The following is a 14789-nucleotide window of genomic DNA, read 5'->3' on the forward strand; positions in this document are numbered from 1 at the left end:
ACACGGGCAGCAGCATTCTGAATTAATTGAAGAGTCTTCGGCGACTTTTTGGGGCAGCCTGAAAAAAGTGTGTTACAGTAATCAAGTCTGGAAGTGATGAAAGCATGGATTAATTTCTCTGCATCATTCCGTTTTAAAATATGCCTGGTTTTAGCTGTTTCAGAGATGGAAAAAGGCCATTATAGAAACCTGCTTAGTGTGTGTGTTAAACAAGAGATCAAAGATGACACCTTGGTTCCTCGCAGTGGTTTTGGCCTCAAATGTGATGCCATCCAAGGCTATTACATCACTTGGCACTACATCCCTAACAGTTTTTGGGCCGAGCACAATGACCTCAGTTTTATCAGAATTGAGATGCAAAAAGTTTTTGGTCATCCAATCTTTGATCTCTTTGATACACGTCTGTAATTTGCACAGCTGATTGAACATCCAGACTTACTGTGCTCCTCTCTCCTCCTACTCCTCTCTGACCTCACTCTCCAAGTCACTAATCACACCCTACTGACTCAACTTCTTCCCTGGAGTCTCTCTGCTCTATGTCCTTATAGGTTTTCTCAGGTTCACCCCTCATCCACCCATCCGCTGTGGACCTGCTTTTCCCATCCCACCAGTATCACCCTTCACCTAACCATCGGCAGGGGTCCGGCTGCCTTTCTTCCTCCGTGCCACCATACTGTTCCACCCCTAATCTGCCCATCCCTTGTGGACCATGTGATGTGGACCTGCTCCTCCCATCCCACCAGTATCACCCCTTACCTAGCCATTGGCTGGGTTCATGCTGCATCTCTTCCTCCATATCACCATACTGTTCCACCCCTCATTCGCCCATCCGCTGTGGACCATCTGCTGTGGACTTTCTCCTCCAAGCCCACCAGTATCACCCCTCATCTATCCATAGCTGGGGTCATGCTTCCTTTCTTCCTCCGTGCCACCATACAGTCATCCATACAGCTGTAATTGTGCCTTGAATTTACCAACTACACAATGGGGAACATGTATCGAAGGCCACAACCCCAATCGTCTAACTATAACCATAAAGAGTCTGGGTCCTACCCAGAGTTTCTTCCTCAACAAGGGAGTTTTTCCTCACCACTGTCGCTTATGCTTGCTCTGGAGGGTTCAGTTGGGTTTCTCTGTCAAAGCGCTTTGAAATGTCTGTTGCCATGATTAAACATTATATTAATAAAACTTGATTGATTGAAGTGTCTAGAAGGAGATGGCAGTAGAGTTTCTGACTGGGTTGTTCAACAGGATCTTAGATAGTGAGACGATGCCTGAGGAATGGAGGAAAAGTGTGATGGTGCCCATTTTTAAGAACAAGGCATATGTGCAGAGTTGTGGCAACTACAGAGGAAAAGAAGAAGAAGAAGACTTCATTGGTCCCGAAACGGGAAATTCTATAATTTTTACAGGGTTGCACATTATAGTGTGTGTGTGTGTGTGTGTGTGTGTGTGTGTGTGTGTACAGGCCCCTAAACAAACACACAACACACTAGGGGTCTTTAAGCATACAATTAATATACTGTATGTAGGGGGAGGCAGAGTGAAGGGTCACATGAGGGATTGTGCCCCAAATGAGCAGCTTGTGGGGGCGCTCAAGGGCCCTTGGCAGTGGTTGGGAGGTGAACTGACACATCCCACAGTCTGGAGAATGTCTTTGCGGGGGCGGGAATCGAACCGCTGATGGTTGGGTGATGTCTGGTCTTCAAGACATCTGCTCTACCGCTGAGCCACTGACTACCGACCCCTGAAGCTGACGAGCCATGCAATAAAGTCATGGGAAAGAGTAGTTGAAGCTAGACTCAGGGCAGAAGTGAGCATTTGTGAGCAGCAGTATGGTTTCATGTCAAAAAATAGTACACAGTGCAGACTTTGAGGGTGTTGATAAAGAAGTAGAGAAGGCCAGAAGAAGCTGCATTGTGTTTTTGTTGATCTGGAGAAAGCTTATGATAGTGTGCCCAGAGAGGAACTGTGGTATTGTATGAGGAAGTCTGGAGTGGCAGAGATGTTAGATCAGTGCAGGACATGTATGAGGACTGTAAGACGGTGGTAAGGTGTGCTGGGACTTCATCAGGGATCAGCTCTGAGCCCCTTCTTGTTCACTATGTTGATGGAAAGGCTGACAGATGAGGTAAGACAGCAATCTCCATGGACTATGATGTTTGCAGATGACATTGTGATCTGTAGTGAGAGCAGGGAAGAGGTGGAGGAGAAGCTAGAGAGGTGGAGGTTTGTCCTGGAAAGGAGAGGAGTGAAGGTTAGCAGTAAGACAGAGTACATGTGTGTGAATGAGAGGGAGCCAAGCAGAAGAGTGATGCTACAGGGAGAGGAGATCAAAAAGGTGGAGGTTATAAGTACTTAGGGTCAACAGTCAAGAGCAATGGAGAGTGTGGAAAAGAGGTGAAGAAGCGTGTACAGGCAGGATGGAACGGGTGGAGGAAAGTGTCAGGTGTGATGTGTGATAGAAGAGTTTCAGCTTAAATGAAAGGAAAGGTGTACAAAACTGTGGTGAGACCAGCAATGTTGTTTTGCCTAGAGACAGTGTCGCTGAAGAAAAGACAGGAGACAGAGCTGGAGGTAGCAGAGATGAAGATGCTGAGGTTTTCTCTGGGAGTGACCAGGAAGAATAGGATCAGGAATGAGTACATCAGAGGGACAGCACATGCTAGAGGTTTTGGAGATTAAGTCAGAGAGGCCAGACTGAGATGGTTTGGATATGGCCAGAGGAGAGATAGTGAATATATTGGTAGAAGGATGCTAAGGTTTGAGCTTCCAGGCAGGAGGCATAGAGGAAGACCAAAGAGGAGGTTTATGGATGTAATGAGGGAGAACATGAAGGTATTTGGTGTGAGAGAAGAGGATGCAGAAGACAGGGTTAGATGAAGGCAACTGATTCGCTGTGGCGATCCCTGAATGGAAAAGCTGAAAAGAGAAGAAAAAGAAGATGGCAGGCACCATTTCTGTCCGTATAGTCGCCAATACACAAGTTGGGATGCCACTCTCACGTGCATTTAATCATTACCGGTCATTAGTGGTTAGTCTTTATCGGTACCGTGCATGCAAACGAGGTTGTGGTACCATGCGTTGTGGTATCGACTATCGCTATCAACTGCGTTACCATGCGTAGTGCCCCGCTGGTACCGCACAGTGACTTTTAACTTTGTTCATATTTGCACTACAACGCCTAATTCCTCCATTACAATATCAGTAAGTCACACCAGGTGAAGCCTCAGACCCACAAGGACTTCCAGATTGAGCTGTGACCCAGCTGTGTCAGGCAGACATGAGTGGCAGACCAAGCTCTTCCACATCACGTGGTTAGGAGTACTAACTACTTGACCTGGTGCTGTGTCACATTTTGAACAGAAACTCCTTTGGAGAGTGGCACAAGTGACATAAACTGTATATAGTTATGTTAGAAACCTATGACAACCTTTCGGGAGTTCAAAATCAATTTGATGAGCAGGATTTTAGTTTTTTATTTTGTTTTCCATTTGCACATTTGACTATGTATGTCTATTTTGGCCCAATATGTCAATGTAGGAAGTTATACGGAAATAATAAGAAAACAATACCAAGCATGGTTATGTTAAATCATTTTAATGTGGTATATAGAGACAAATATCAAAGGTACCAAAAAACGGCAACAATAGGTTGGGGGTCTAAGAGTTAAGGGATCATCACTGACCATTCCGTGTTTGTTAATGTTAATACTGACACCTCCAAATCCACTACAGTTAGCTGTGGAGTTCCTCAAGGCTCAGTTCTTGGTCCAATAATGTTTATCTTAAACATGCTTCCTAATTTGATACACTCCATGAAGTTCCATTGTTATGCTAATGATACACAATTGTATCTATCGATTATACCTGATGAAGTCAGTTAGTTGGGCAAATTACAGGAGTGTATCAATGACATTAAAGATTGAATGACCAATAACTAAATTTTGGCAAAACCAAGGTCATTGTGCTCGGCCCGAAAAACGTTAGGGATGTAGTGCCCAGTGACGTAATAGCCTTGGATGGCATGACTTTTGAGGCCAAAGCCACTGCGAGTAATCTAGGTGTCATCTTTGATCAGGATCTGTCATTTAACTCACACATAAAACATGTTTCTAGAACAAGCTTTTTCCATCTCCGAAACATGAGGAAGATGAGAAAGGGGAGAATAACACAAGCACGATCCTTCCCAACGCATGCTTAGTTGGACTGATTTGGTGGCAGGTTGACTTTCTGAGCCTCAGGAAGTCCGTGAGGCTCAGAAGGATTGCTTGGGTCCGGTCAGCGGTTTGTCCAACCTACCACCAGGACACCTTTGCTTCTCTAGGGTCATGCCTCACGAATAGCACCACCCAGGAGTCCATCAGACGCTCTCAGTCCTCCAGCAGTGATTATTGTGCTTACTGAGACCTAATGCCCCATTAGGTCTCCTGCCCATTATCAAACATCACAGCGGATTTTGTCAGGGGGCTCCCACCCTCAGAAGGGAATAATACCATCATTATGGTTGTTGATCGGTTTTCCAAGGCAGTTTGATTTTTTCCCCTTCCCAAACTTCCCACTGTCTTGAAGACCACCGACTTTCTAGTTCAGCATGGTTTTACGCTACATCGGATCCCAATGGACATTGTTTCAGACAGGGGTCAGCAGTTCACCTCGCAATATTGGAAGGCTTTCTGCCGGGCGCTGGGGATCTTAATCAGCCTGTCATTGAGATACCATCTTCAGTTAAACAGGCAGACAAAACGGGCCAACCAGGATTTGGAGATGGCTCTGCTATGCGTGGCCTCTTGCCTACCCGCCACCTGGTTGACCCACTTTCCTTGGTGGTGCATACTCACAACTCACTAGTCAGCTCTGCCACAGGTACTGTATGTCCCTATTCATGGTAACCAATGGGTACCAGCGTCTTCTATTTCCCAGCCAAGAGTGGAAGTTCCGTCCATCCAGGTACAGTACCGCAGAGTGGGCCAAGTCTCGAGGGAGACCCGTTCTTTGCTTGGAAAGAACGGGGAAAGAACCGACGGAGGACCCCCTACTCCGAATTAATAGGTGGGTCAACAAGTTTGGTTGTTTGTCCTCCAAATCAACTCCTGGAACATGTCTCCATGCTTCATCGGATCTTTTGTCATATAAAAACTCATAAAATCCAGCACCGTATGCCTCAATCTCCCAGCTTTCCTCAACATCTAGCCAGTTTTCTATGTGTCTCTCCTTAAGGCTGGATTGCCCCTTCAGCCACCAAGAACCACCGCTACCTCCTCCCCGCATCATTGATGGCCATCCCGCTTACATAGTGTCAGCAGATGAGGTAGGGGGTTCCAATACTTTGTTGACTGGGTGGGCTATGGCCCGAAGAACTGTTCCTGGATCTCTCAGCACCTCATTTTGAACCCGTAACTGTTATGGAGTTTCTACTCCTGCAACCCCAGGAAGCCTGGTGAATCGCCAGGAGACCTTTCTTAGAAGGAGGGGTACTGTTACAATTCTGTTTGTGTTGCCCTGTGGGAGTGTAATAGGAGGCGGGGTCGATCCTGTGGGCAGAGCCTCATCTTTGCATATGTGCTATATTTCCACATGTGCCTCATCAGGCTGATTAGCTTGAGTATTTTTAGTCCAGCTTGTCGTCACCTTCTGTGCCTGAAAATTTCTCTTGCTTTAAGGCCCATACTTGTTATTGAATATCCTCTTGTCTCAAGTCTCATCACTAGTGTTTAATTTAGTTTTCAAAAAGTCTGTTTTTAAACTTGAGTCTTGAAAAAGGGGGTCGTCTCATAATCAGGGTCGTCTTATATTCGGGCCAATACGGTAACTACCTGTGAATACATTTTTATTATCTTATTTATTCTCCTTTTATTAAAAATACTTTTTAGCGCTTCATTCTTAAATTATATGCACTTTGATACTCTCTGTGGCTTTTTTCAGGAATAGTGAAACTATAATAAAAAGGAATTTCTCACTTGGGGATCAATAACGTATGCTAATTCTCACCCTGAGGGATGTATCAGGTGTTCCCCGAGATAAAAACAACCATCGACTGATGTCTAAATGTTCATAAAAATGTCATCTTGCATTTTCAAATTCGTATTGAACTGCAAAACACATCTGACAAGTTCGCTTTTTTTGCTGCAACCCACGCTAATTAGGACTGCTTCATTCGTACATCTCCAACAGTCATCTCTGACAATCTTTACTTCAGGATATTGTAAATAAGACGGATACGTGTCATGTGTATGTGTGTGTGTGTGTGCGTGTGTGTGTGTGTGCGTGTGTGTGTGTGTGTGTGTGTGTGTGTGTGTGCGTGACATATGATACTTCTTAATCTTTTTTTTTTACAGTTGCTTATGAGTATGTTGAAGTCAGGCCAACTAGTTAGCTCCACTTATGTCCGTATGTGTGTCTGTGTGTGTGTTTTGGTATATGAGTGTGTGTGTGGGTGTGTGTGTGTGTGTGTGTGTGTGTGTGTGTGTGTGTGTGTGTGTGTGTGTGTGTGTGTGTTCGCAATGATCTCAAGGACACAGTGGATGCCATCACAAGTATGAAGCCTGGAGGAGGAAAGTCGAAGGGCAAAGGAAGTGGAGCTAGCGTCCCAGGGAGCATGGAACAAATGGGACCTACCCATGAGGAAGATCACATGGGGAGATCTATGGAGACTTGAACCTTTTCATGTGTTTGCGTCCTCTATGTAACAGTTAAAATATATATACAGTAAATAAATCTGTTAAGAGTTGTGTACGACACACTGCTGACACCGACAAACTTGCACAAGCTGTGCGGGCAGATCGGTACCATTGCGCACAACCTGCCAGGGTTAAAGACGGCACTAGCCCAAGATACAGGTGGCACCAAAAGAAGTTGCTCATGACACTCGCTAAAACCCTGGAACAGAAGAGATGTAAGAAACAACAACCACGCAGGAAAACAATGCCATTTATGAAGTTTGTTCTGGAGGGACAAAAGCCATCAGCCACAGTCACAGCATGAAAGCATCTACCATAAAGTGCCCAACCATGGGGAATGAAGGTAGACCTGGGGGGAAGACTGCAATTCCCCCAGGTTGTCCAGACAACCCTGAGGACAGATGTGGTAATATAGTCTGAAGAGGCAAAGAAGATAATACTCATAGAACTTACAATACCATGGGAAGAGGGTTGTGAGCATGTGTTTGAGAGAAAGAGCACCAAATACCAGGATCTCTTGCATGACTGTAGGCTGAAAGGATGGCAGGCATGGCTGTTCCCAGTCGAGGTCGGCTATAGAAGATTCCTGCCAAGTCAGTGTGAAGGATGCTCACAGCCATTAGAATGACAGGGCAGAGAGAAAGACAGCAGCTAACATGATTGGGGAGGCAGCCGACAGACCCTCTTGCTGGTTATGGAGCAGTAGACACAAGCTTAGCTTGAAGCCAGGAGGAGGAGATAGGCAGTGATTTGGCCACCACCGTCGGCCCGCCAATGGGAGGGTGTCGTAGTTCAGCGTCCAAAGACCTGATGATCTTGGTTACCACCTGATTATATCAACTCCTCCTGGCCAAGGCTACATTCAACAAAAGTGAGTGAATGAGAAGCATCTTTGGATGTAATTATAATCATGAAAAACAATAAGAGAAGATTTTTTTTTCTCAAGTAACACTTCCCAAAAAGTAGTAATCACATTACTATTTTGCCCAATCATTCTTCGGCATGAAGACTGCAGGAGACGGAACTCAAACAACTGACAGTAGGTGGAGTGCTAGACCGCATGAGGCACATCCAACTCAAACTGCGCAGAAGCTTTCTCCTAGCTCCTAAAAATGTTCAGGGTAACACGTGTATCCTAATAGTTCTACAAGCTTGACCATCATAAAGCTATTTGTCCACTGGATTTGAAAATCTGAGTTTGTTTTTTTTTTCATCTCATGAAAACATTTCACATTTTAGAAAAACGCAAGATGACTTTAAGTTTCACTTCAGCTAGTAGATATTGAGTTAAAAGTAGGGATGAGCGAGTATACCACTATCTGTATCTCTTCAAACATCTAACTTATATATATATATCTGTATCTGTACTTGGAATGGGTTGTGGTTTGACCGGACATGGGTGGGGCTTAAATCACTATATTATTTTAAGTCTGAAATTGATATGGATTGATCAAAAGTTGCTATATTTATTGTTTATTTCAAAACTATTTACAGAACAGCCTCAAATTTGAGTTTTAGTACTTGCAGAATTCTGGGAGGCCGAGTGTTAAGGTGTGTGTGCGTGTGTTTGTGTCTGTGTCTGTGTGAGTGACTGTGTGAGAGGGAGCGAGATATAGAGGGAGCACGTGTGTGTGTATGTGTGTGTGTGTGTGTGTGTGTGTGTGTGTGTGCTTGAGTGCGTGTGAGCGTCCGCTATGTAACAGTTAAAATATCTATACAGTATATAAATCATTCATTTGAACTGAAGTGAGAGCCTCTAAGGTGACATGGAGCTGGCAAAAACTGAGCTTTTTTTTGTCTCCATGACTTTTTTTTTTTTTCTCCATGTCACCTTAGGGGCTCCGTAAAACTAAGAGCAAGCAGGTAAAAAAACAAAAAACAAAACCAAAACGACTGGAGAGGAGGCAATGACAGGAGTTTTCAGCTCTGTCTGGTGAAATGCACCGCGTACGTGCAACAACACAAAACAAGAAACAAGTTCACCAAGTAACTTTCAATAAACAGAAATAGAGGCAAGCTGAAGAAAACTTAAGGAAACCAACATGAGCCACAGCGAAGCCACACAGAGAGAGATCAGTCAATCAGTCTCTGTAGGGACAGGCGGGCGCTGTGTGAGACTGGCCAATCACTGAGGGTGACAACAGTCAGTTCTAAGGATTTTACGAGCAAAAGTTTTGATGAGTTTTACTCGTGTTGTACTCGTCAAAAATGTGTTATCTGTACCGGATACTCCTCTGAAACGAGTACTCGGCTCAACCCTAGTTAAAAGCATTTCCCTCACCTGTCTCCATGTGTTTCCTGCATCCGAGGTGATAAACACACTGACATTGCTCGCAGTCAGCTCTGATCCAATGGAGCCTTTCAGAAAGCAGAGACAGACAAAGTACAGTTAGCTTATGCGATGTAACACCATTTAATTGATTTCGTGATTATACTTCTCCATGGATAGTGCTGTCACTATGCAGTGAAACATTCATCTACATTTCAAAATTAATTGTGAATGCCGTTTGCTGTCTTCATTCTTTGAAGCAGTTTTGATCATATGAGGTGATTGAGGTGTGTGTGTATAAATGTGAACAGACATGTCACATTTATTTCATAATGACTCAAATGTAGCTTTTTGAACTGACTGCAATTATGGGGGAAATTATGGGGGAATGCAATTATTTTGATGAAAACGTGATGTTTAAGATGTGACTGGTGTGTCGTAATGATGTAATTCAAGCTTCACGATTTTAGTACTTTCTGACATGAATAGTATGGATCATTTATTTGCATACAAAGGACACATTTGATTTGAAGCCAATTCAAAAAGTGTTGAGTTAGGGTCAAGGAAAGACAGAAAGAAATATTTCTTTATTTTGCATGTTTATTCACAGAAACAACATTACTCACACACACAAAATTCAAAAAAGACTCGCAAAAAAAAACACATACAAAAATAATTAAAATAAAACTAAGCAAAAATTCACAAGTTTCTCATTCGACAATGAACACAATACATTTTTAACACCGCATTTTGAAAAAAAAAATCGAAATAGTTTGCAGCTCTGTAATAGTTAAAACAAACTTTGATTCTTGTTTGACATTCTTTTTAAAATCACTTTTGTGTTGCGGTATGATGAGTATTCGAACTTTCTTGTCCTGCTAAGTTATATTGCCGTTTTTGAATGGCGATATAACTTAGAAAGAAATGTAAAATCTGCCACTTTTTTTATTTTAAAGTTATTCCTGTATTTAAAACCAATAATTTATACCTGTTGGTTAAAAACAGGAAAACATTTTTGACCCACTGACAGTCCAGGAAACAGTTTATTTGTGAAAACAGAACAGACAGTTTGATCAAAGCTTGTGGGGTGAGTTGGTTCTTCCATCTTCTCAGCAGGCCTTCGATGAGCCTCGCTGAGGTCATGCCCACAGCAGAGGAGAGAGCAGCAGCATCTTCCAGAGTGAGTCCACCAATGTCTACTACATTTTACTTTTTTAAAATTGTAATTAACTGTCTCACACACACACACACACACGACTGGCGGCGTTTGTGGTGCAAGGGGACAACACCTTGGTGAGTCCTCAGGAGGTTTAGCTTACACCTCCCACTGTCAGTTCACACTTCAAAATTTTATGCCCGACACAGGTCTCGAACAAGCAACTTCTGGTCCCCAGGACAAGACTCAGTGGAAAGAGCTACTGCCACCCAAACATCAACTCCCTGTTGGGACAGGCGTGTGACAGGCGGAGATGCTGTCTCCTATACTAACGAGGTGGACCTTCCTCTGTGGACCTGCACCTCCGAGCCCACCAGTATCACCCCCTCAACTATCCATCGGCTGGGGTCCTGCTTCCTTTCTTCCTCCGTGCCGCCATACAGTCATCCACACAGCTGTAATTGTGCCTTGACTTTAGCAACCTTGACCATATTTATACTGTCTCTATCTGGCCTATCTGTCACTCTCTCTCTGTCTGTCTCTCTCTGATGCTGTTCTTATCTTCCTTTGATTTCATTTCCACCCAACCGGTCGAGGCGGATGGCCGCCCAAAAGAGTCTGGGTCCTGCCCGGAGTTTCTTCCTCATCGAGGGAGTTTTTCCCCGCCACTGTCGCTTATGATTGCTCTGGAGGGTTCAGTTGGGTTTCTCTGTCTGTTAAAGCGCTTTGAAATGTCTGCTGTCATGATTAAGCGCTATATAAATAAAACTTGATTGAACTTGATTGACAATGACCAAAAGTGGAGATTTTTGTAGGGATGAACTCATTCTTGTTACAACCCTGCAGAATGTGACTATGATATGTGACTAAAGGGCCGTACTTCAACTGCGTAAAGTAACGCGGAGCGCGTCTCGTCCGTTGTCATGGTGACTCGTCGAATCTGGGCTCCTTTGATGATGGCTTTTTAACTGGCGTCGCGCCTGTTAAACTGCGGGTCAACTTACCCTGGGTTACAAAAACTAACCCCGAGAAGCACTTGTGAAACCGAAAACCCTGGGTTTCCAAGTTCAGGGTAAAGCAACCCAGAACCACAGGTTGTACTCGGGGGTCGTTAGCCCTGCTTTGTGACGTGGGACCGTTCAAAAAGCAGGTTTAGTGGACAACCAGGGTGAGATAACCCTGAAATCAGGGAAAACCAGGGCTTTCATTTTCACAAAGGGAGTTAAGTTAACCCAGGGTTAGAGCTGTAACCCTGACCTATTTCATGACGCGAGGTAAAGTGAACCTCTGGGTTTGTTACCGCAGTAACAGACTCTCTGAACTTAACCTGGTCGGGAGCAGGTTTCATTCCACAAACCCAGGGTTTCCTCTGACTCCACCCCCTTTCACCGCCGCTCGTGCGGCTTCATTTCCTGGTGTTCTGTCGGACGGAGAGTCTGACCGAAGTAAGGTTTAATAAATAACTCCGTATTTCAGAGGTGAACATAGCATGTCCGTTTGATGAGGAGCCCCTCGTCAGATTTTAATTTTTGTTGTATCGCGTTCAGATGTCCTGTCATATCCTGTCGGACAGTTCTCTTTATCAGTTCTCTTTAAAAAGGGATGATAATCTGTTAATACTTCAGTAGAGGATAAATGTCACACTCTGTATTCCACCAGAATGGGAAGAGAACAATCAGTAACATACAATATTATCCCACCTTTGTTTTCTTCAATTTCTTGTTAATTTCTTTCTTTTTTTTAATCATTATTAACTCCTGTGTGTATCATGTGACTAAAACAGACAGAGAATAAAACCTGGAATACCTCAAAGGGGTTATAAGCAGTACAATGCCACGGCCACTGTTGTATGAACTAAAGCATTTTTGGCTATGACTGTATGAAACGAGCTAATGTCAGGTCTTGATTTCAGTTCTTATATATTATAGGTGTACGCAATGGTGTGAATATCCTTCTCAACTGTTTTTGTAACGTGCATATGTCGATTTACTGTTTTATCTACACAACAATAAAACGTTTTAATGTATTTCATTATTTTACAGAACCTGATATAGATGACAGCGCATTTATGTGAGTGAAAAGAGTGTTATGTTGGCCATGACACAGCTGAACAGTCAAACGTGCACTTAATAATTATTGTACAATATCAAACATAATGAGGATGAGAAAGATCCATAAAGAGATGATGCAGAGGTCTGACCTTTGTGAACGATGTTTTTATTTTCATTCTCAGCTGGTGACGTGCCCTTCTCCCCCCACTGGATCACACCAAAATAAAATAAATTAATAAACTATTCTTGAAGCCATTTACTTCCGTATTTTTACCGTGAGTGCAACGGACTTAGAACTTACGCATCGACTTGAGCAGCAATTCACTCCCACGACATGTCTCTGTTTCTTCTGAAAATTTCCTCAAAGTCTTTCTATTCATAAATTAATATCTGTACTCCAACTTCCGTAAAGCGTTGCACGTCTCGTCCGTCGTCATGGTGAATCGATGAATCGGGTCTCCATTGATGATGGCTTTTTTTCAAGTTGTCGTGTCAGTTAAACTGCGGGTCAATTTACTTTGGGTTAGAAAAACTAACCCTGAACCGCGTTTGTGAAACCGAAATCCCTGGTTTTTCCAAGTTCAGGGTAAAGCAACCCAGAACCACAGGTTTACCTCAGGGTAGGTTAACCCTGCCTTCGTGAAATAGGCCCATTGTGAGTGTACTGTGGGCAAGATTTTTGTTGACGTTTTCCTGCATCCCAGCACCGCTGCAGCTCATTTTTATTTTTAAAACAAAAATTATTTAAAAAAAAACATTTTAAAAAGCATTAATAGAAGTTTTAAAGGATTCGTCACATAAAAGTGTAGTATTAAAATCCCAGAAAGCACTTCTTGTTTTAATGTTATTAATAAAAATATTGAACTGAAGAGAGATCCGTAAAACCAGTTGGCAAAATAGAACAGTTCTTATAAACATTACAATGCTGGGTAAAACGATGAAATTTATCCAGTCGTGACATAGATAGGGTCTTTTCCCTACACCATACCCATATATACTGCTGATGTGTGCAATTAACATTTTTCCCTGTCAGTCAGTTCATTTGTTTCTATAAAATATTTTGGTATTCCTAATGCAGGATGAGATACTTGGTGGTCCCTGATGCTTGGTTAAAATCTCCTCCTAAAAACAGGAGCTCACTTCTGCGGCATTTCCTATTGTCTTCATTTAAAATATTTTCAAAAAGCCACTCTTCCTCTGCCTACAGTTGTAGCATACACACAGATAAAAACCAACATCTTTCTTTCAACCGAGCCTATCCCTCCTGACTGGGGGTGTGAGGCTGCATACACTCTGGCTGCGAGGCCAGTGCACAGCAGAACCACATGGAGACACAGACAAACACGCAAGCACATAATAACACCTATGAAGTACATGTGTTTGGAGGTGGAAGGAAACCAGAGAACTGGGAGAGAAAACACAAAGACAAGGGGAGAACATACAAAACTTCGCACAGAGCGGGACTCAAACCGGGGACTGCCTTGCTGTGCCACTGCCTCACCATGCCGCCACAACCATTGCCTGTACTTTTAAAATATGGCAAGACATAATGTCTTCCACTAAAAGAGAAAAAGGTTTAAAAGCACAAGAAAACAAATCCCCACTCCACTCCACTGGTATTGGTTTTGTGGCTAAAAAACATTTTTCCATTCCATTCTCTCTTTCAGTTATCTTCATTATCAACATTGCTTTGTGTTTACATTTATCAAACTAAAATAAGAGGCTCTTTTCTCCATGGGCTTCAGTCCATTTAGATTTAATGTGCCCAGGTTAAAAATGGAGCAAAAATCAAGAGTAATTAAAAGGTTTATTTTGTATATGTATATACTGATTCTGATCCCCAAAGGGGAATTAGTGGCACACACTAGTTAGTTGAATATCACACATATATATGTGTGTACACGTCCTGAACACACAAACACACACAGGGGGCCTGTTGGCAAGCAGGGGAGGTAGAGTGACGGACAGCTCCTTCGTGGTGCGCCCATATGAGCAACTTGCAAGGGGGACGGCGCCTCGCTCAAGGGCGCCTCAGCAGTGCTCTGGAGGTGAGCTGATGCCTCCCACTGTCAGCTCACCTCCGGGTGTTTTTTTTGGGTGGGAGCGGGAATCGAACCGCCGATCTCAGAACACTGGACGACCCGCTGTACCGCGCACTCTAGCACTGAGCCACTGCCGCCCTGTCAAACTGTCAATTTAAGAAGGAAGACATAGATTTAAAAACCACCTATTAGTTTTCATGAACTGTTTTGTCACCTTTGCAATTGATTTTTTTTTTAATTTAAAAACATACTGATCAGTATAAACAGCTTAATCTATTCCTTCCGCGATTTTTAAATAAAAATGTAGGGTATATAGTAACACGCTGGGGTTAGGGACAAGATTTTCAACCCTACCTGCCCTCTTCTTCCTCCATCATTTGACCCTGTGAATTAATATTTACATTATCAGTGCTTTGTGTGTCTGTCAGCTGTTTGTCCTTTGTGCTGTTACCCATGTTCTGCGTATTTTGTGGATCCGGGTTGGTGGTCGGCAATTCAGTGGGGGACAGAGTTGTAACATTGCTTGGTCGTGGACCACTGGAAGCCACTGCAGCACTGGAAGCTGCTGGAAGCCAAGGGGCTACTGCCACCA

The 14789-nt window shown here is 43.4% G+C and overlaps 1 protein-coding gene across 6 annotated transcripts in view; it reads right to left on the reverse strand.

Moving 5' to 3' along the window:
- The window catches only part of LOC137600376 (VPS10 domain-containing receptor SorCS1-like), a 278303-nt gene that overhangs the window by 90148 nt on the left and 173366 nt on the right, over positions 1-14789 (reverse strand). For all 6 annotated transcript variants that reach the window (XR_011036931.1, XM_068321971.1, XM_068321970.1 and 3 more), the window contains one exon: positions 8961-9037. Coding sequence is in view for 5 of the 6 variants with exons in the window: in XM_068321971.1 (XP_068178072.1) it covers positions 8961-9037 (77 nt within the window). In the remaining variant the exon portion in view is untranslated. The remainder of the gene's footprint in view (positions 1-8960; positions 9038-14789) is intronic.

This window comes from Antennarius striatus, chromosome 8 (assembly GCF_040054535.1).
Source record: "Antennarius striatus isolate MH-2024 chromosome 8, ASM4005453v1, whole genome shotgun sequence".
Classification (NCBI taxonomy): Eukaryota; Metazoa; Chordata; class Actinopteri; order Lophiiformes; family Antennariidae; genus Antennarius; species Antennarius striatus.